Consider the following 21,044-nt stretch of genomic DNA (forward strand, 5'->3'; position numbering starts at 1 on the left):
GTAGCCTCCTAAAATGGCTGATTCCCTATTAATTTGGCCAAAACCCGATTTAAAATGGCTAACCGAAAAGGCTGATGGGAAAAGCAGCCAACAGGACACAAACGGACAGCTGCAGACAGAATAGCGTATTCGGCTCTGGGGAAGTCAGCCCAGATCGATACTCAAGACTATTAGCAGCACATCAACCCAGACATCTGCAGTTTAATTGGCTATTTCCGGGAACAATTGCAACATATTAGCAATTGAATGCCGGGCCAGACCTGTCGGCGCCTGCAGTGGCCGAAACAAAGACAGGTGAACGACCACCCCCCGATCGAGGAATCGCCCCGTTATTGGACATATCGAACCCAGTGATTGGGAACAAGTCCAATCACTTGGGACTCAGGGTCAAGGGCCGCCCCGAGAGGCGGGAAGCCCCTGGGCCCTATAAAGTGAGGGGCCAAGTTCAGATCTCTCTCTCTCTCTCTCTCTCTCCCTTCTTCACCTGCTCGCAGCCTTCGCAAGAACCTTCAGCAAAGAACCGTAAGTTTGACTCCAGCGATCGCTACCAGATAGAGATTCCTAGCCATCGACCCGTATCAGCCTTTTGAATCCCGCAGGCCAGATCCGATTCGATAAGCCATTTGTTTCCCTGACCTGGTGGGCCCTTCCTAAAGTTAAGCATTGGCCAGTAGTGGTAGCTTTCGATATAGATAGTAGGATTATTGTGTAAGCATTAATTGTTGTATGTAATAAATGACCGTTGATTTCAATCTTACTAAGCGGTGTGCTGACTTATTAATCATAACTTGAGCTTGAACCACGTGGCGGTATCAGAAAGATACCTGGCGACTTGTGAGCAAAGGTGACATAATCAGAGATAATAAACTAAGGCTACAAACAAAGAAAAAAAGAGCTACATTCCAGAGGTGACATGACAATGACTGCCTTTGACATCAAGGCAGCATGTGACCAAGTGGGGCATCAAGGAGACCTGGTAAAAATCAACGTCAGTGAGAATCCAGGAAAACATTCCAATAGCTGGAGTCATAGCAGCATTAAGGGAAGATCTTTGTTGGAGGCGAATCATCTCAGTCTCAGGACATTGCTGTAGAAGTTCCTCAGATCAGTGTTCCAAGCCCAATCGTCTTCAGCTGCTTCACCAATGATGTTCTCTTTGACATAATCAGACATGGAGATGTTCGTTGATGATTGCACAATGTTAATTGTATATTAGTTGTGTTTATGTATATGCAGGTGGTGGACATTAACTGGGGATTCACTTTTGCCTCTGTAAATATAAACAAACTGAATTTGTGGTCGTTGGATTAGGAGGTGCAATGAGAAACTCACAAAACAAATGCTCAGAAAAGTGTGTAAAAATTGGCTCCTGCTGGATCCTTCACCAGCTGCTTTTATGGAAAAGAACATTCAGTGCCATTCACAAATACTCAGATAATGAAGCAATCCATGCCTGCATCCAACAAGACCCTGCCAACATTCAGACCTCAGCTAATAAGTGCCAAGTAAGATTGGAGAGGATGAAAGGAGGACACAGATATATAACCACCACCTCGAAGAGCTATGCAATCCAGTCACATTTGTGGCTCCAGAGCTCAGCAGACAATTTCTGACAGAACCAAAGGCTGACTTCATAGGAACAGAGAAGCGATTGGTTGGTGAATATTTTGCTTGTTTATCTTCCAACCTCATGCAATTGATCAGTAATTGTTTTATGAAAATAATGTCATGGAAAGCTTCTTGAAGTATTGACACAGCAAGCTCTTGGAAGTAATATCACGGAAAGGCGACAGCATGGCATGAAAGCTATTTGAAAATCATGCCACAGTGTGTTTCAAAACAGTTTCCTTGAAATCTTTCCTTTATTTCAATGCAAGAAATTGTGACAAAGTTTCAACCCTGTGGAGTGTAAAGGTGTCCAGGAGGTCACATGTAGACAGGTGCAATTCAATGTGCTCTATACTGGGGACAAAAATATTCTTCTCGAACCTGTGAATTCCTCCTACCATCCACTTCAGAGCAGAGCTCTGCCACGGTCTTCCAGACTGGTGTTCCATTCCTAATCAGAAGCATTTTCCTCCTGGCACTACAGCGCAGGCCCAGTGTATCAGCTGACTGCAACAAAAATGGTGCAGACCAAACAAACATTCCTCCCACATCCCCTCTTCCATTTGCTGCTGAGGTTGCAGTGCACGATGATGTCAACTGCATACACGTGTGCAGGCTGGATACTGGCAAGCAAGGAAGCAGGAATGTTCTAATCTCCCGGAATACTTTATTTGACCACTGTGAGATTAATGCCAATTGTGGTAGACTACCCATCAATGTTGCTTGCCTGCCCTGGTTCAGTCGCAAACCTGCATGCCTCGCCTGCTCCACTCAGCTGCTGACCTCACCTCCTGGTGGATTTCAGTGCCTCGCTGTTGGACTGCCCTCAGCCCTGGGTTGAGTCGCCTGCTGCTCCCCTCGGCAGCTGACCTCACCTCGAGATGGTTTTCAGAGCCTCACTGTTACTGGCCTGGCTTCAGTCCTCTGTTGAGTCACCTACTCGCCTCACCAGCTCCCATAACTCGGTAGCTAACCCCACCCTGTGGTAGCCTTTGGCCTGCCTTTGGTCAAGTCGTAAACCTGCTCACCTTGCCTGCTCCGCTCGACGGTTCACTTCACCTCATGGTGGCATTCGGCACCTCTCAACTTGCAGTTGCTGGCCTGCCCTCAACCCTGGGCCAAGTCGCCTATGCACGCACATCACCTGCTCCCCTCGCTCGGCGGCTGACCTCACCACATAGTGGCTTTCGGTGCCTCGCTATTGCAGGCCTGCCCTGGGTCGATTCACAAACCTCAAGTTAACCCAGCGTATGTTTCAGACCAGTGTTTTCCTGTTCTTTCAGACTCACCAGTTTAATTTTGCCCTGCATTGCCTACTGAAACCCATCAGCCAATGCAGAGTAATCAGTCTCTGGTTGGATGCCCAGCCCACTGGTCAGGGCCCTGTGCCTAGGCACAATGTGTTTCATTGTAAATCCACCTCCGATGTCTGGCCTGCAAGCTATTTGCAGCCTTTTTTGTTTATACTTCAGATTTCCATCATCTGCAGCACTTTGCTCTCCTATTATATGTTCCATGCTGGGCATTTGTAAGTGTGGTTAGTTTCAATTAAAAATGAGAAAATATTTATCACTCAATGCAAAATGAAATTTTTCTATTAAAAAAAAGCCAGTGTTTTGGATGTCACTATCCATATATTGCATAGGGTACGGTTCAAAGAAACAGAGCTAGTTGCATGACATGAATGTGTGTAATTGTCTGACAAAGCTGCAATTATAAAGTGTATCATACTGAAACCTGAGCTTTCAATGGGCTTTATAAATAGAGGCAGAGGGTACAAAAACCTATATCAAACAGTTCAACCCTATTGTGGTTCCTAATTAGTTATTGCCTGTTTCAGACCCTAAATTTTCCTTCAATAGGAAAGGTGACATGCTTCGTACTTTCCAGATTGAGGACTCAATCAGCCATTAGCAGCTGAATAATGGGCAATGCCTAACCAAATATATCGCCCACGGCTTCTCCCTTCTCTGTGTACTTCTAATTGAAAAATGTAACATCTGATTTCAATGAAACATTAGGGTCATAACATTATGCCTCTAAAGCAGAGGCAGATTATCTCCGTTCTGGAGAATTAAGTAAAGCAATATTCCGTGTCACCTACCAAACAGCCTTGCTAATTTAATCAAAACTCAAGGCAATAAAATCCTAACAACTGGTGCTCTTCATTCATCATTTCATAATGGAGGATAGAAATTCTGTTTAAACTCAAACAAAGAGTTTAATGAAAACTTCAATTAGGTTTAGCGAAAACAGAAAATACTGGAAACGGAGAACAATCAACATCGGAAAACAGACAAGATCATATTTTGAGAACAAACTCTTCTTCAGAACTGAAGCGGTTTGTTTCTAGCATTCTGATTTTGTTATTGATTTGAAACATCTTTAGTATTTTACTTTTTAATGTCTGGATTAAGCTCTTGACAGTGCTGAAAAACACTGGAATAGACTGGAGAAATAGACAACTCATAGAAAATCTATACATGGGACAAACAGCAACAGAGAGTAGACAACGGTGAGTTGGAACCATATGTAATTGGAAGAGGACCTTCGACAAGGGTGTTGTTTATCACCAGTCCCCTTTAATATCTATGCAGAAGTTATGATTAAGGCAGCATTTGAAGACACCGAATCTAGTGTTAAAATTGGAGGGGAGTGGCAGGGTGCCGGATGTTGGCAAATGTTAACATCAGTTATATTAGCAGATAACAAAGCACTTTATATTAAGCACAGAAAAAATATTACAAGAACTGGTACTAGACTAGTAACAGCAGACATGAACTTTGGAATGAAAGTTTCACAACGGAAGTTATGCATATCTCCAAATCACCATGAAATATGCATTTTTCTAAGAAGGAAAGGAACTGGATTTGGTGCAGGAATTCAAGTATTTAGGAGGCATAATATCTACAAATGGAGGATGCAACCAAGAAACAAGAAAAAGGATAGCAATGGGAAAGACTGGGTGGAATTTTCCAAAAATTGCACAGAGTGCTGGATCAGGCGAGAAAAGCAGAGTGAAACACACTGGTTTCACAGCTGCCTTTTCTAGCCAGATTATGGAGGCGTAGCAAAACAGGGGTTCAGAGATCAGGGCGCCATTTTTAAAGTGAAGTTAAAAGCACCCCCCTCGCCCCCAACCCCCTGATTTAAAAATGGTGTAAGCAGATTCAATGTTAAAATGAATTCTAATCCATGACAATCAAGTTTGCACCCCCCCCCCCCCCCCCCCCGATTGAATCTGTTTACACCACTGCCAGGGGACAGGGAAAATCTCAAAGTGAGATCTCACCCTCACAAATCCAGTTATGGCCCTCTCGCAAGAGTTAACAGCCATAATGAGAGTTGGACCTTTGGCGAACTAGTCCTGAAAGTTTTGCTCTGTATTTAGTAAACAAAGGCAGCTGCTAACTGGAAAACCAAATGAACAATGCCGTGACTTGTGAAGAGCTTGATTTAGAATGTGGTTCATATATTTATTTGTAGTGAGATTTCCTGTTTGTTCTCTTTTTGGTTTTGGTTGTATTTGGTTTTTTTTTATAAATATTTTATTGAAAATTTTTGGTCAACCAACACAGTACATTGTGCATCCTTTACACAATATTATAACAACACACATAACAATGACCTATTTTATAAACAAAAAATGAATAAATAATGAATAACAAAAATGAAAACTAACCCTAATTGGCAGCTGCCTTATCACAAGTAACACTCTCCAAAAATATAATTTAACAGTCCAATATATAATTATCTGTCGCAACGACCTATACATATTATACAGTATATATTAACAACCCTGAGAGTCCTTCTGGTTCCTCCTCCTCCTCCCCCCCCACCCCCGATCCTGGGCTGCTCCTGCTGCCTTCTTTTTTCCATTCCATCTATCTTTCTGCGAGGTATTCGACGAACGGTTGCCACTGCCTGGTGAACCCTTGAGCCGACCCCCTTAGAACGATCTTAATCCGCTCTAGCTTTATAAACCCCGCCACGTCATTTATCCAGGTCTCCACCCCCGGGGGCTTGGCTTCTTTCCACATTAACAATATCCTGCGTCGGGCTACTAGGGACGCAAAGGCCAAAACATCGGCCTCTCTCGCCTCCTGCACTCCCGGCTCTTGTGCAACCCCAAATATAGCCAACCCCCAGCTTGGTTCGACCCGGACCCCCACTACTTTTGAAAGCACCTTTGTCACCCCCATCCAAAACCCCTGTAGTGCCGGGCATGACCAAAACATATGGGTATGATTCGCTGGGCTTCTCGAGCACCTCGCACACCTATCCTCCACCCCAAAAAATTTACTGAGCCGTGCTCCAGTCATATGCGCCCTGTGTAATACCTTAAACTGAATCAGGCTTAGCCTGGCACACGAGGACGACGAGTTTACCCTGCTTAGGGCATCTGCCCACAGCCCCTCCTCGATCTCCTCCCCCAGCTCTTCTTCCCATTTCCCTTTTAGTTCATCTACCATAGTCTCCCCTTCGTCCCTCATTTCCCTATATATATCTGACACCTTACCATCCCCCACCCATGCCTTTGAGATCACTCTGTCCTGCACCTCTTGTGTCGGGAGCTGCGGGAATTCCCTCACCTGTTGTCTCGCAAAAGCCCTCAGTTGCATATACCTGAATGCATTCCCTTGGGGCAACCCATATTTCTCGGTCAGCGCTCCCAGACTCGCGAACTTCCCATCCACAAACAGATCTTTCAGTTGCGCTTTTCCTGCTCTTTGCCACATTCCATATCCCCCATCCATTCCCCCCGGGGCAAACCTATGGTTGTTTCTTATCGGGGACCCCCCCAAGGCTCCAGTCTTTCCCCTATGCCGTCTCCACTGTCCCCAAATCTTCAGTGTAGCCACCACCACCGGGCTTGTGGTGTAGTTCCTCGGTGAGAACGGCAATGGGGCTGTCACCATAGCCTGTAGGCTAGTCCCCCTACAGGACGCCCTCTCTAATCTCTTCCACGCTGCTCCCTCCTCCTCTCCCATCCACTTACTCACCATTGAAATATTAGCGGCCCAATAATACTCACTTAGGCTCGGTCGTGCTAGCCACCCCCCCATCCCTGCTACGCTGTAAGAATCCCTTCCTCACTCTCGGGGTCTTCCCGGCCCACACAAAACCCATGATGCTCTTTTCAATCCTTTTAAAAAAAGCCTTCGTGATCACCACCGGGAGGCACTGAAACACAAAGAGGAATCTCGGGAGGACCACCATCTTAACCGCCTGCACCCTCCCTGCCAGTGACAGGGATACCATATCCCATCTCTTAAAATCCTCCTCCATTTGTTCCACGAACCGCGTTAAATTTAACCTATGCAATGTGCCCCAATTCTTGGCTATCTGGATCCCCAGGTAACGAAAGTCCCCTGTTACCTTCCTCAACGGTAGGTCCTCTATTTCTCTACTCTGCTCCCCTGGATGCACCACAAACAACTCACTTTTCCCCATGTTCAATTTATACCCTGAAAAATCCCCAAACTCCCCAAGTATCCGCATTATTTCTGGCATCCCCTCCGCCGGGTCTGCCACGTATAGTAGCAAATCGTCCGCATACAAAGATACCCGATGTTCTTCTCCTCCTCTAAGTACTCCCCTCCACTTCTTGGAACCCCTCAACGCTATCGCCAGGGGCTCAATCGCCAGTGCAAACAATAATGGGGACAGAGGGCATCCCTGCCTTGTCCCTCTATGGAGCCGAAAATATGCAGATCCCCGTCCATTCGTGACCACGCTCGCCATCGGGGCCCTATACAACAGCTGCACCCATCTAACATACCCCTCTCCAAAACCAAATCTCCTCAACACCTCCCACAAATAATCCCACTCCACTCTATCAAATGCTTTCTCGGCATCCATCGCCACTACTATCTCCGTTTCCCCCTCTGGTGGGGCCATCATCATTACCCCTAACAGCCTCCGTATATTCGTGTTCAGCTGTCTCCCCTTCACAAACCCAGTTTGGTCCTCGTGGACAACCCCCGGGACACATTCCTCTATTCTCATTGCCATTACCTTGGCCAGGATCTTGGCATCTACATTTAGGAGGGAAATAGGTCTATAGGACCCGCATCGTAGCGGGTCCATTTCCTTCTTTAAGAGAAGCGATATCGTTGCTTCAGACATAGTCGGGGGCAGTTGTCCCCTTTCCTTTGCCTCATTAAAGGTCCTCGTCAATACTGGGGCGAGCAAGTCCACATATTTTCTATAGAATTCGACTGAGAATCCATCCGGTCCCGGGGCCTTTCCCGCCTGCATGCTCCTAATTCCTTTCACCACTTCTTCTACCTCGATCTGTGCTCCCAGTCCCACCCTTTCCTGCTCTTCCACCTTGGGAAATTCCAGCCGATCCAAGAAGCCCATCATTCTCTCCCTCCCATCCGGGGGTTGAGCTTCATATAATTTTTTATAAAATGTCTTGAGCACTCCATTCACTCTCTCCGCTCCCCGCTCCATCTCTCCTTCCTCATCCCACACTCCCCCTATTTCCCTCGCTGCTCCCCTTTTCCTCAATTGGTGTGCCAGCAACCTGCTCGCCTTCTCCCCATATTCGTACTGTACACCCTGTGCCTTCCTCCATTGTGCCTCTGCAGTGCCCGTAGTCAGCAAGTCAAATTCTACATGTAGCCTTTGCCTTTCCCTGTACAGTCCCTCCTCCGGTGCTTCCGCATACTGTCTGTCCACCCTCAAAAGTTCTTGCAGCAACCGCTCCCGTTCCTTATTCTCCTGCTTCCCTTTATGTGCCCTTATTGATATCAGCTCCCCTCTAACCACCGCCTTCAACGCCTCCCAGACCACTCCCACCTGGACCTCCCCATTATCATTGAGTTCCAAGTACTTTTCAATGCACCCCTCACCCTTAGACACACACCCTCATCTGCCATTAGTCCCATGTCATTCTCCAGGGTGGGCGGCCTCCTGTTTCCTCCCCTATCTCCAAGTCTACCCAGTGTGGAGCGTGATCCGAAATGGCTATAGCCTTATACTCCGTTCCCCTCACCTTCGGGATCAACGCCCTTCCCAGCACAAAAAAGTCTATTCGCGAGTAGACTTTATGGACATAGGAGAAAAACGAGAACTCCTTACTCCTAGGTCTGCTAAATCTCCACGGGTCTACACCTCCCATCTGCTCCATAAAATCTTTAAGTACCTTGGCTGCTGCCGGCCTCCTTCCAGTCCTGGACTTCGACCTATCCAGCCCTGGTTCCAACACCGTATTAAAATCTCCCCCCATTATCAGCTTTCCCATCTCTAGGTCCGGAATGCGTCCTAGCATCCGCCTCATAAAATTGGCATCATCCCAGTTCGGGGCATATACGTTTACCAAAACCACCGTCTCCCCCTGTAGTTTGCCACTCACCATCACGTATCTGCCCCCGTTATCCGCAACTATAGTCTTTACCTCGAACATTACCCGCTTCCCCACTAATATAGCCACCCCCCTGTTTTTCTCATCTAGCCCCGAATGGAACACCTGCCCCACCCATCCTTTGCGTAGCCTAACCTGGTCTATCAGTTTCAGGTGCGTTTCCTGTAACATAACCACATCTGCCTTAAGTTTCTTAAGGTGTGCGAGTACCCGTGCCCTCTTTATCGGCCCGTTCAGCCCTCTCACGTTCCACGTGATCAGCCGGGTTGGGGGGCTTCCTACCCCCCCCCCCCCCCCCCCCCCCCCCGCCCACCCTTGTCGATTAGCCATCACCTTTTTCCAGCTCCTCACCCGGTTCCCACGCAGCTATATCTCCCCCAGGCGGTGCCCCCCCGCCCATCCCCTCCCATACCAGCTCCCCCCTCTCCCCAGCAGCAGCAACCCAGTAATTCCCCCCTCCCACCCCCCGCTAGATCCCCCGCTAGCGTAATTACTCCCCCCATGTTGCTCCCAGAAGTCAGCAAACTCTGGCCGACCTCGGCTTCCCCCCGTGACCTCGGCTCGTACCGTGCGACGCCCCCTCCTTCCTGCTTCTCTATTCCCGCCATGATTATCATAGCGCGGGAACCAAGCCCGCGCTTCTCCCTTGGCCCCGCCCCCAATGGCCAACGCCCCATCTCCTCCACCTCCCCTCCTCCCCCATCACCACCTGTGGAAGAGAGAAAAGTTACCACATCGCAGGATTAGTACATAAAACTCCTCTTTCCCCCCTTTTTAACCCCCCTCTTTGCCCCCCACATTCGCCCCACCACTTTGTTCAAACGTTCTTTTTAATAACCCGCTCATTCCAGTTTTTCTTCCACAATAAAAGTCCACGCTTCATCCGCTGTCTCAAAGTAGTGGTGCCTCCCTCGATATGTGACCCACAGTCTTGCCGGTTGCAGCATTCCAAATTTTATCTTCTTTTTATGAAGCACCGCCTTGGCCCGATTAAAGCTCGCCCTCCTTCTCGCCACCTCCGCACTCCAGTCTTGATAAACGCGGATCACCGCGTTCTCCCATTTACTGCTCCGAGTTTTCTTTGCCCATCGAAGGACCATTTCTCTATCCTTAAAACGGAGGAATCTCACCACTATGGCTCTGGGAATTTCTCCTGCTCTCGGCCCTCGCGCCATCACTCGGTATGCTCCCTCCACCTCCAAAGGACCCGCCGGGGCCTCCGCTCCCATTAACGAGTGCAGCATCGTGCTCACATATGCCCCGACGTCCGCTCCCTCCGCACCTTCAGGAAGACCAAGAATCCTCAGGTTGTTCCTCCTTGCGTTGTTCTCCAGTGCCTCCAACTTTTCCACACATCGTTTCTGATGTGCCTCATGCGTCTCCGTCTTCACCACCAGGCCCTGTATGTCGTCCTCATTCTCGGCTGCCTTTGCCTTCACGACCCGAAGCTCCCGCTCCTGGGTCTTTTGTTCCTCCTTTAGCCCTTCGATCGCCTGTAGTATCGGGGCCAACAGCTCTTTCTTCATTTCCTTTTTGAGCTCTTCCACACAGCATTTCAAGAACTCTTGTTGTTCAGGGCCCCATGTTAAACTGCCACCTTCCGACGCCATCTTGGTTTTTGCTTGCCTTCCTTGCCGCTGTTCTAAAGGATCCACTGCAATCCGGCCACTTTCTCCTCCTTTTTTCATCCGTATCCAGGGGGGATTCCCTTCTGGTTTACCGCACAGTGTTTTTAGCCGTCAAAATTGCCGTTGGGGCTCCTATCAAGAGCCCAAAAGTCCGTTTCACCGGGAGCTGCCGAAACGTGCGACTCAGCTGGTCATCGCCGCACCCGGAAGTCCGTTTTGGTTGTATTTGATGAGTATATATAAATAAATGCCTTAATAAAAACATTTTTAAAAAATAGAATGTTGGTTTATGTATGGGTGAGTGACCTGGACCTTAAAGATAGAAGAGACCGACTTGCCAAATGGCTTGGAAATGTGGGTTTGAGGAGAATGGAGAGAATCAGCTGGATAGACAAAGTAACCAATGATGAAGTGCGGAGGAGAGTGAACGAACAAATACATTTGCTAAATGTAATTAGGAAAATGTTGAGAAATTGGGCAGGGCAGAACTTGAGAGAGAACAGAGGGAAGATTTCAAGAAAAAAAGAGGAAGAATATATTAATGTTGGATGGTTTGAAAGCTGTAGAAAATTATTGGAAAATTAAAAGACTGGCAAAGAATAGAGACACATGGAGAAGACCAAACCAAGGACCTTCCTTTGTGCAGAGCACACATGATGATGATTTATTACCTTTAACGCTTTTAATCAATTTTGCTTTCAAATACATTTCTTTCAAGACCAGTGACAGCAGGTCTGTGTCGAAGGAGTTGGGTCCAGTGACATGAGTGAGAAAATAAATGAAGTAACACACAATTGAAGTGTGACAACTGAAGTGACAGAACACTTCATTAAAAGATATTATCTGCTGAAAAGTGTCCTCATACTGTCAGGACTTGGTGACTGCTCCAAAGAGAACTTCTTTTGCTCATGTTAGTAACATACATTTCCCAATAACACTCTACTTTTCTCCTTTGTTATGTATATATTGACAAGACACTCTGGGCTAGTGCACAGTCAATTCCAGCCCCATGTGCCCCAGAGTCACAACACAAGTGAATTAACCAATAATTCTTTTTAAAATACCGGACATCTTTGGCCCTTGGCTGCCCGATAATCACAGTAACCGGGTTTGTAAATGTACGCATGATTATTTTTTATTTATAACAAGGATTATCATGGAATATGCAGTAAATACAACTGGTTAATGACAAGCTAATACCCACTTTAACTTGCCCCCACCCTCGAGACACACATACAAGACTGACAAAGAGGGGTGGAATGGGATAAAAATCGTAAGTGGAGGGAAGAAAGATTCTTTGATGGTTTTAGCACACTTCTCATCACAGCAACCTTGCAGATTAAAGTCTTGGTTCACAGCCTGTAATGATCTTCTTTGTAGATTCATTCATTCAGGTACTCTGTAGTACTCACAACTTTCCTGGAGAAGCACCTTACTACACATTAAACTTTGCTTTCAGTTCGTGGTTTGTCTTCAAGCCTCTGTAGTTCTAGGAAAACAGCACCCAGAGGCTTTCGAGAGAGAGAGAGTCAGCCCTCGCAGTGGCCTTCTGGAATTAACTGGATCTTTTGAGAGAGAGTTAGCTGCATCCCTTCATCATGCTACCAGAATCAAAACTGAAACCAAACTCAAACCTTGAAACTCTGGAAAGCATATTAGTGGGATCAGATCCAAACACCACCTGTTACCAAGCAGAGCACAGCCTTTTGGGACAATTCATTTGGCCAACAGCCAAATCAAACAAACCGAGTCCCAACCCATCTCCCACTTTGGAGCAGGCAGTTTGCAGCTTCTGTTTAAACCAGCACAGCCTTCCGGATTCTTCCTGATTGAATTAAAGATACAGGCTGCTTGCCTTAAAGTGAGATGTCCATTTATTTATTATTCTTCCATGGATCAAAAATGTAACGTCAAAAATAAAATTAAGGGAATAAACAGGAAGGACCCTTACAATACATACGCACACTTCAGAAAAATTCTTTTTCTCTTATTTTTAAAAATGAATTACAAACGGCGAGATTCCCTGCCTGATTTTGCCAATTGCAGAACCTTACTACCAATCCAGCCACGACCAGGAAACTCAATGAAAATCAGGTACGAAAATATAATAGTGCAAGCTTTCCATTCGACTCATAATTCATTGACTGGCATGAACCACACAAGTGTTTACCTGTTGCACCTCTAAACAACTAAGTTATCCTCTGTCTCATCAGTTTCATAGCTGGAATAACATCAATTCACATACTTTTGTAGAGCAAATGAAAGATGCATAATAAAAAGAAACAAAGAATTCAGGTTCTGATTATAACATCCAATTACGCAAAAGTAAAATTGTTCATTCAAAGAACAAAGAACAGTACAGCACAGGAACAGGCCCTTCGGCCCTCCAAGCCTGCGCCGATCACGTGTCTTATCAAGACCAACCACCTGTATCCTTCTATACCCCGTTTTTCATGTGCCTATCCAGATAAGTCTTAAAGGTCACTAACGTATCTGCCTCAACCACCTCACTTGGCAGTGCATTCCAGGGCACCACCCCCATCTGTGTAAAGAAACTTACCCTGCACATCCCCACTGAACCTTTACCCCCTCGCCTTGAACTTGTGCCCCCTTGTAATTGTAATTTCTGCCCTGGGAAAAAGCCTCCAACTGTTCACCCTATTTGTACCCCAAATAATTTTATAAACCTCTATCGGGTCACCCCTCGGCCTCCGTGTTTCTAAGGAGAACAATCCTAGTTTATTCAATCTCTCCTCATAGCTAATACCCTCCATACCAGGCAACATCCTGGTAAACATTTTCTGTACTCTCTCCAAAGCCTCCATGTCCTTCTGCTAGTGCAGTGACCCAGAATTGGACACAGTGTTCCAAATGTGGCCCAACCACTGTTCTATATAATTGTAACAATTTTCCAGCCTTTATACTCGATACCCCGTCCTATGAAGGCAAGCATGCCATATGCTTTCTTTACCACAATTTCCACCTGTGCTGCCATTTTTAAGGATCTGTGGACCTGCACGCCCAGATCTCTCTATGTCTCGATGCTCCTGATGGTTCTGCCATTTATTTTATAACTCCCACCTGAATTGGATCTACCAAAATGCATCACCTCGCATTTGTCCAGGTTAAATTCCATCTCCCATTTCTCTGCCCAATTTTTGCAGCCTATCTATATCCAGTTGTATTCTCTGGAATCTTCATCACTCTCCGCAACTCCTGCAATCTTAGGACCATTCACAAACTTGTTAATCATACCCGCTACGCTTTCTTCCAAGTCATTTATATATATATTTCAAAGAGCAGCGGTCCCAGATCTGATCCCTACGGAACATCACTAGTTACAAACCTCCATTCGGAAAAACATCCTTCTACTGCTACCCTCTGTCTTCTACGGCCAAGCCAGTTCTGGATCCATCCAGCTAGTTCACCCCTGACCCAATATGATCTAATCTTTTGCACCACCCTGCCATGAAGGACATTAGCATATGGTTTACTAAAGTCCACGTACACAACATCCACAGCATTTCCCTCGTCAATCATTTTTGTCACCTCCTCAAAAAATTCAATCAAATTTGGGAGATATGACCTCCCTTGTACAAAACCATGCTGTATGTTGCTATTAAGACCATTCACTTCCAAATGTGCATAGATCCTATCTCTGAGAATCTTTTCCAACAATTTCACTAACACTGACATCAAGCTCACTGTCCTATAATTATCTGGATTATCTTTGCAAACCCTTCTTAAATAACGGTACAACATTGGCTATCCTCCAATCCTCTGGGATCTCACCTGTGGCCAATGAGGACACAAAGATTTCATCTCTTGCCTCCCTCAGTAATCTGGTATAGTTGTCAGCTGGCCCTGGGGATTTGTCTACCTTAATGCTTTTTAACACACCTAACACTTCCTCCCTCGTAATAACGACCTGTTCTAAAGTGTTTACACATCCCTCTGAGACACCATCAATCAATGTGTCCCTCTCCTTTGTGAATACCGATGCAAAATACTCATTAAGGACCTCACCTACTTCCTCTGGTTCGACACATAATTTCCCTCCTTTGTCCTTGAGTGGACCAACTCTTTCTCTAGCTACCCTCTTGTTCCTAATATACGTATAAAATGCCTTGAGATTCTCCTTAATCCTGTCTGCCAAGGACATTTTGTGACCTTTTTTGCCCTCCTAACTCCCTGTTATTACAGTACCAAACTTTAAACGGTTAGTTTTTACCCCAGAACAGTCTTACAAAAAATTTAAAACAGAAACTTACAGCTAACATTTCTGCCTCCAACAGAGTTCGATACAGCATGCTACTAGTTGCATCCACATGGAGAAGCTGACCTTTAATTGTTGGTGAAAAGCCTATGGAATCAAAAATCCACACAACACAAATATAGTTAGTAGTAAGAACAATAGTTCTTTGAAAAAATAACTTTTCATTTCTTCCTCCGACACTTACCTGATAGCCAATAACATAGTAACATTGGAGGATTAGGCAATTTGGTCCTTTGAGTCAGCTCTACAATTCAATAAGATCATGACTGATCTGGTTGTGGCCTCAGCTTCACTTTGCTGTCTGCCCTACATAACCGTTTACTTCCCTGCCTAATAAAAATCTGTTTAACTCGGCCTTAAATAAAATCAGATCCATATAACCTTGGATGCCTATTTTAAAATATTAAAATTAAAGCATTCCAGTACATTTCTTCAAATAAATTTTCCACAATCCAAAATGGGCATTTTCATAACACACCAGTGTCTTTTAGAATATAAAGGAATGTTTGAAAATGTGGTCAGATGCTTACCATTTTCACTTACTGTCATAGGAACATTAACTTCCAGATATGAACCTGCTCCAACATTTACATGTATGGCATTGGTCTCCTAAAATAAACATATATTGCATTATGCATTTTAAATATTACACTACATTCAAATCCAGAATAAATATTTGTTAAACTACATAAATCATTTCTAGGCACTTGTCTGAATCGCCAACATCACTATTTGCTTTCTGTTCAGCAGTATTTATCCAGCAAAACAGGGGAAACAGTATTAGCACCACAAAAATAATTCATGGTTTTACTTTGTTTTCTCCATCCGCTCCTGAAAGCTTGCATCCTTTCTGGCATACAGTTCACTACTTCCTTGCTGAAGTGGCTGTTATCTACTTGCGAGCATTGACAGAGACACAGTGGCACAGTGATCAGAAGTAGAAAACCAACTAATTCAGCCCATCCGCCCCCCGCCCACCCCCACCCCCCCCCCCCCCCCTCGGGCACATCTACCGGCCGCATCGTGCTCGACCGGGAGAATGGTGTGGCCGATGGATGCCTAGTGAAGCCTCCTGCAGGCTTTCTGGCAGCCAGCATGTCTCGCGAGATCTATCCATATCACATGAGGCGTAGAGATCAGGATCCTGCCCACAACGGGCCTGACCAAGCCACGCTCACTTCAGTAGGTTTTAAACCTACTTAGACAAGCTCTCCAAGGAGGCCCCAGCTGGGAGTCGTTCAGTACTGCTCCACCCAAATGTGGACCAGGGGAACAGCACCCGCGGCCAGGGGGGAGGGGGGAGGGGTCTCCCGGGCAACTGGTGGCCCTTGGGTCAGTGGACAGGGACAGTGCAGGGTGGCTCTCTGGTCTTCCCCATGGAATGTGGGCATCTTGGTCACCCTGTCATTAGCAAGGTGCCGGGGTGACACTGCAAAGCTGGCATGAGCACTGTCGGGGAGCCAGAGTGCCGGTGCAAGGGTGACCGGGTGGTACTGCCAAGGGTCAGGGCCTGAGGGGGGTCCACACACATGAAAGGGGGTGGAGGGGGAAATATGGGGTGGGGATGGTGCAGGGCAGGTAAGAAGGGGCCTCTGGGTAGTTGGGGGATGGGCGGTTGAACAGTGGGGGGCCTGGAAGGAAGAGCCCGTAAGAGGGTGTGGGGAGGGGCCTGAAGAGGGGGTGATGCCAGGACCCCAAAGTGGGTGTCATCACTTAGGGGGTATGGAGTAATGCCAATAGTGGGGGGTGTGGGAGACCCACAACATCACTTTGAGATCGGGCCACCCTTTCTAAACGGCGGCCCGATCTCGGAGGAGCCAGTCTGGCCAGAAAGTTCAGCCTCCAGTGATGAAAATAATTCTAAGTGTGGGTTAAACAGGTGAGAAACTCCCTAGGGCCCAAAAAAGTGACTGTGTGTGGTTAGAAAGCGGCGGAGAAACTGGCCGGCAGGGCACTTCAAGAAAAACACACCACAAATGACACTTAGAAACTTTTCCATTAGGTTGCGCCCTTAATTAAGGTAAGTATTAGATCCTTTCTTGCCACTCTGACAAAGATCCATAGAGCTCGGCCACACAAGTTCTGCTGCGACATCAAGAAACTCCATATATAGTGCCAGATTTTAATGGTGCCTGACTAATACATGAAAATCAACTACTAACCTGTAGCAAGGAAACTATATCCAGTTATTTTCAAATTGTCACAAGTTATTAGTCTATTTGCATTACTATGCCATTTAGCTTCACAAAAACGGCAACTCGCGTTTAACCTTCCTGTGATATTCCTGAAATTGCTACATTTGCAAATTAATTGCCCAATGAACGCACCACAGAAAGTCTACAATTATTACCGCCTTGTTACCCTTTAACAATGTGACAGATTGGTTTTTTTTGAGAATATTTTTATTCAACATGTTCAACATCCGTACACAAGCAGTACCCGACGCATTCCCCCCCCAACCCCCCCAACCCCTTGGCAGCAACCAGGGTCAAAATTCTCCCCCAACGGCGCGATGTCGGCCGACTGGCGCCCAAATCGGCGCCAATCAGACGTGCATCGCGCCGCCCCAAAGGTGCGGAATGCTCCACATCTTTGGGGGCCGAGCCCCAACATTGAGGGGCTAGGCCGACGCCGGAGGGATTTCCGTCCCACCAGCTGGCGGAAATGGCGTTTGTTGCCCCGCCAGCTGGCGCGGAAATGCGGCGCATGCGCGGGAGCGTCAGCTCACAGTTTCCCGCGCATGCGCAGTGAGGAGAGTCACTTCCGCCTCCGCCATGGTGGAGGCCGTGGCGGAGGCGGAAGGGAAAGAGTGCCCCCACGGCACAGGCCCACCCGCGGATCGGTGGGCCCCGATCGCGGGCAGGCCACCGTGGGGGCACCCCCGGGGTCAGATCGCCCCGCGCCCCCCCCAGGACCCCGGAGCCCGCCCACGCCGCCTGGTCCCGCCGGTAAATACCAGCTTTGATTTACGCCGGCGGGACAGGCAATTTCTGGGCGGGACTTCGGCCCATCCGGGCCGGAGAATTGAGCGGGGGGTCCCTCCAACCGGCGCGGTCCGATTCCCGCCCCCGCCCAATCTCCGGTACCGGAGACTTCGGCGGGGGCGGGATTCACAGCGGCCAACGGCCATTCTCCGACCCGGCGGGGGGTCGGAGAATGACGCCCCAGGACTCCAATGTGTAAAATAACCCCCCCCCCCGCCTCTGCTGGAACCCCTCATCTGCCCCTCTCAGATCAAATGTTATCTTTTCCAAGGCCAAAAACTGCAACAGATCACCCAACTACGCCGAGACACTAGGGGAAGAAACTGACCTCCACCCCAACAGGACCCGCCTGCGAGCGATCAATGAGGCGAAGGCCAAGACGTCTGCCCCCGCTCCTGTCTGCAACTCCGGCAGTTCTGACACCCCTAGGGGACCCGGCTCCAATTCCATATGCAGAACCTTCGACATGGTGTGTTTCTCCCTCTCAGTCCAAAGGCTCTTTTCCACTCTATGTTCCTTTCTGTACCAAATTTGTCATTACATTCACCATTCTAGTTCACATCCCCACTTCAGTCCTTTGTTTGGTTTCTCAATCCTTTAACTCATTTGTTAAGGAAAGATACTTACTGTTCCATTGTTCCACAGCTGCCCTGTTGCACTTTCAATTTGCATTTTTAACAGCTATATGGATAAAATTATTCAAACCTAAACATGCACAAACAAATATAACTAACAGCACATGCTGTGAGGTGCCTTGCAAAATCTGGGCAATAATTTCCATGCTAATGTATAGAGGGGTTTCTTTCATTCAAAGTTATAAAATATTATTTCAAACGCATAAAATTTTAAATGTGTTTTTCAACCTAACATTACTTATTTCTGCTCAGCAGGTCTAGCAGCTTTTGTGGAAACATTAACTCCGCTTTTTTCTCCAGGTACTGTCAGACCTGCTGAGTATTTCCAGCATTTTTAATCTTTATTTCAAATTTCCTGCATCCACAACATCTTGTTTTTGTCTTTAAAAAATAACTTGCGTTTTTCCATATGGAGGCTCTGATTGGACAATGTGGCTCCAGCACGACGATTCTCTGGAACAATCAGAAGGACAACAGAATGCTTCCTATATTTAAATGACGCAACCTAATCTCTGCCTCCTCTAGATCAAATTTACTAGTTCCAAAAGATGGAATTAAAAACTCAGCAAAGCATGTAAAATTATAGCTGAAGAAGACTTGAAAGCAATGGATCACAGCAGTGGAGAGGCTCCACGACCCATAATAAAAGTCAAGCAGGATGCCAAGCAACAAAATTTTTAAGGATAGTGGAAACTTGACGTCAGAACGAAGTGCTAGGAATACTGTTCTCCTAGGCCCAATCATCTTCAGCTGCTTCACCAATGACCTGCCTTCCATCATAAGTGGGATATTTGCGGATCACTGCACAATGTTCAGCACCATTCGCGACTCCTCAGATAATGAAGCAGCCCATGTCCAAATGTAGCAAGACCTGGACAATATCCAGGCTTGGGCTGACAAGTGGCAAGTTACATTCGCATTACACAAGTGCCAGGCAATGACCATCTCCTACAAGAGAGGATCTAACCATCGCCCCTTGACAGTCAATGGTATTACCATTGCTAAATCCCCCACAATCAATATCCTGGGGGTTACCATTGATCAGAAACTGAACTGAACAAGCCATTTCAATACTGTGGATACCAGGGCAGGTCAAAGACTTGGAATCCCACGGCGAGTAACTCACCTCCTGACCTCCCAAAGTCTGTCAACCATCTACAAAGCACAAGTCAGGTGTGTAATGAAATACTCTCCACTTGCCTGGATGAGTGCAGCTCCAACAACAATTAAGAAGCTCAACACCAGGACAAAACAGCCGGCTTCATTGTTCCTCCTTCCATAAACATTTAAAATCCTCCACTACCAACAGAGGCAGCCTTGTGTACCATCTACAAGGTGCACAGCAGTAACTCACCAAGGTTCCTTTGTCAGCACCTTCCAAACCCACGACCACCACCATCTAGAAGGACAAGAGCAGCAGGTACTTGGGAACCTCACCACTTGGAAGTTTCGCTCCAAGTCACTCACCACCCTGCTTTGGAAATATATCGCCGTTCCTTCGCTGTCGCTGGGACAAAATCCTGGAACTCCCTCCCTAACGGCACAGTGGGTGTACCTACACCTGAAGAACTGCAGCAGTTCAAGAAGGTAACTCACTACCACCTTCTGAAGGACAACTAAGGATGGGCAATAAATGCTGGACTAACCAGTGATGCCCACATCCCGTAAATGAATTTTAAAAATATTCAGCCGGTCTAGCAGCATTTGTGGACATACAAAGCTAATGTTTCCAGTCAAATATGGCTCTTCCCCTTGAGTTCTGAAGTCATATTTCACTCAAAACGTTAACTCTGTGTCTCTCTCCACAAATACTGCCTGACCTGCTGAGTATTCGCATAGGGTCTGGTTTAGCACAATGGGCTAAACAGCTGGCTTGTAATGCAGAACAAGGCCAGCAGCGCGGGTTCAATTCCCGTACCGGCCTCCCCGAACAGGCGCCGGAATGGGTCGACTAGGGGCTTCTCACAGTAACTTCATTGAAGCCTACTTGTGACAAGCGATTATTATGGGTAGCACTGTAGCATGGTGGTTAGCATAATTGCTTCACAGCTCCAGGGTACCAGGTTCGATTCCCGGCTTGGGTCACTGTGTACGGAGTCTGCACGTTCTCCCCATGTGAGCGTGGGTTTCCTCCGGGTGCTCCGGTTTCCTCCAACAGTCCAAAAAGATGTGCAGGTTAGGTGGATTGGCCATGCTAAATTGCCCTTAGTGTCTAAAATTGCCCTTAGTGTTGGGTGGGGTTACTGGGTTATGGGGATAGAGTGGAGGTGTGGGCTTGGGTAGGGTGCCCTTTCAAAGAGCTGGTGCAGACTCGATGGGCCGAATGGCCTCCTTCTGCACTGTAAATTCTATGATTCTTTTTACAACGAAATTCCATTTTTTACTGGACATTAGAAATCCAAAAAATTACACAGCAAATAACTTGTGGAGCAAGGACATCAATGCTGGAACCACTCCCACTTGGAGAGCACCTGTAAATAATGTAAAAATGTTAATGTTTCAGGTATAATCATTCTTCAGATTAATTACTTTTGGAATAAT

The 21,044-nt window shown here is 46.9% G+C and overlaps 1 protein-coding gene across 10 annotated transcripts in view; it reads right to left on the reverse strand.

Moving 5' to 3' along the window:
* The window catches only part of kiaa1109 (KIAA1109 ortholog), a 626,997-nt gene that overhangs the window by 473,492 nt on the left and 132,461 nt on the right, over positions 1 to 21,044 (reverse strand). For all 10 annotated transcript variants that reach the window (XM_072495716.1, XM_072495713.1, XM_072495719.1 and 7 more), the window contains exons 13-14: positions 15,415 to 15,493; positions 14,880 to 14,971 (exon numbers count right to left, since the gene is read on the reverse strand). In XM_072495716.1, the coding sequence (XP_072351817.1) occupies positions 14,880 to 14,971; positions 15,415 to 15,493 (171 nt within the window). The remainder of the gene's footprint in view (positions 1 to 14,879; positions 14,972 to 15,414; positions 15,494 to 21,044) is intronic.

The sequence above is a fragment of the Scyliorhinus torazame genome, chromosome 3 (assembly GCF_047496885.1).
Source record: "Scyliorhinus torazame isolate Kashiwa2021f chromosome 3, sScyTor2.1, whole genome shotgun sequence".
NCBI lineage: Eukaryota > Metazoa > Chordata > Chondrichthyes > Carcharhiniformes > Scyliorhinidae > Scyliorhinus > Scyliorhinus torazame.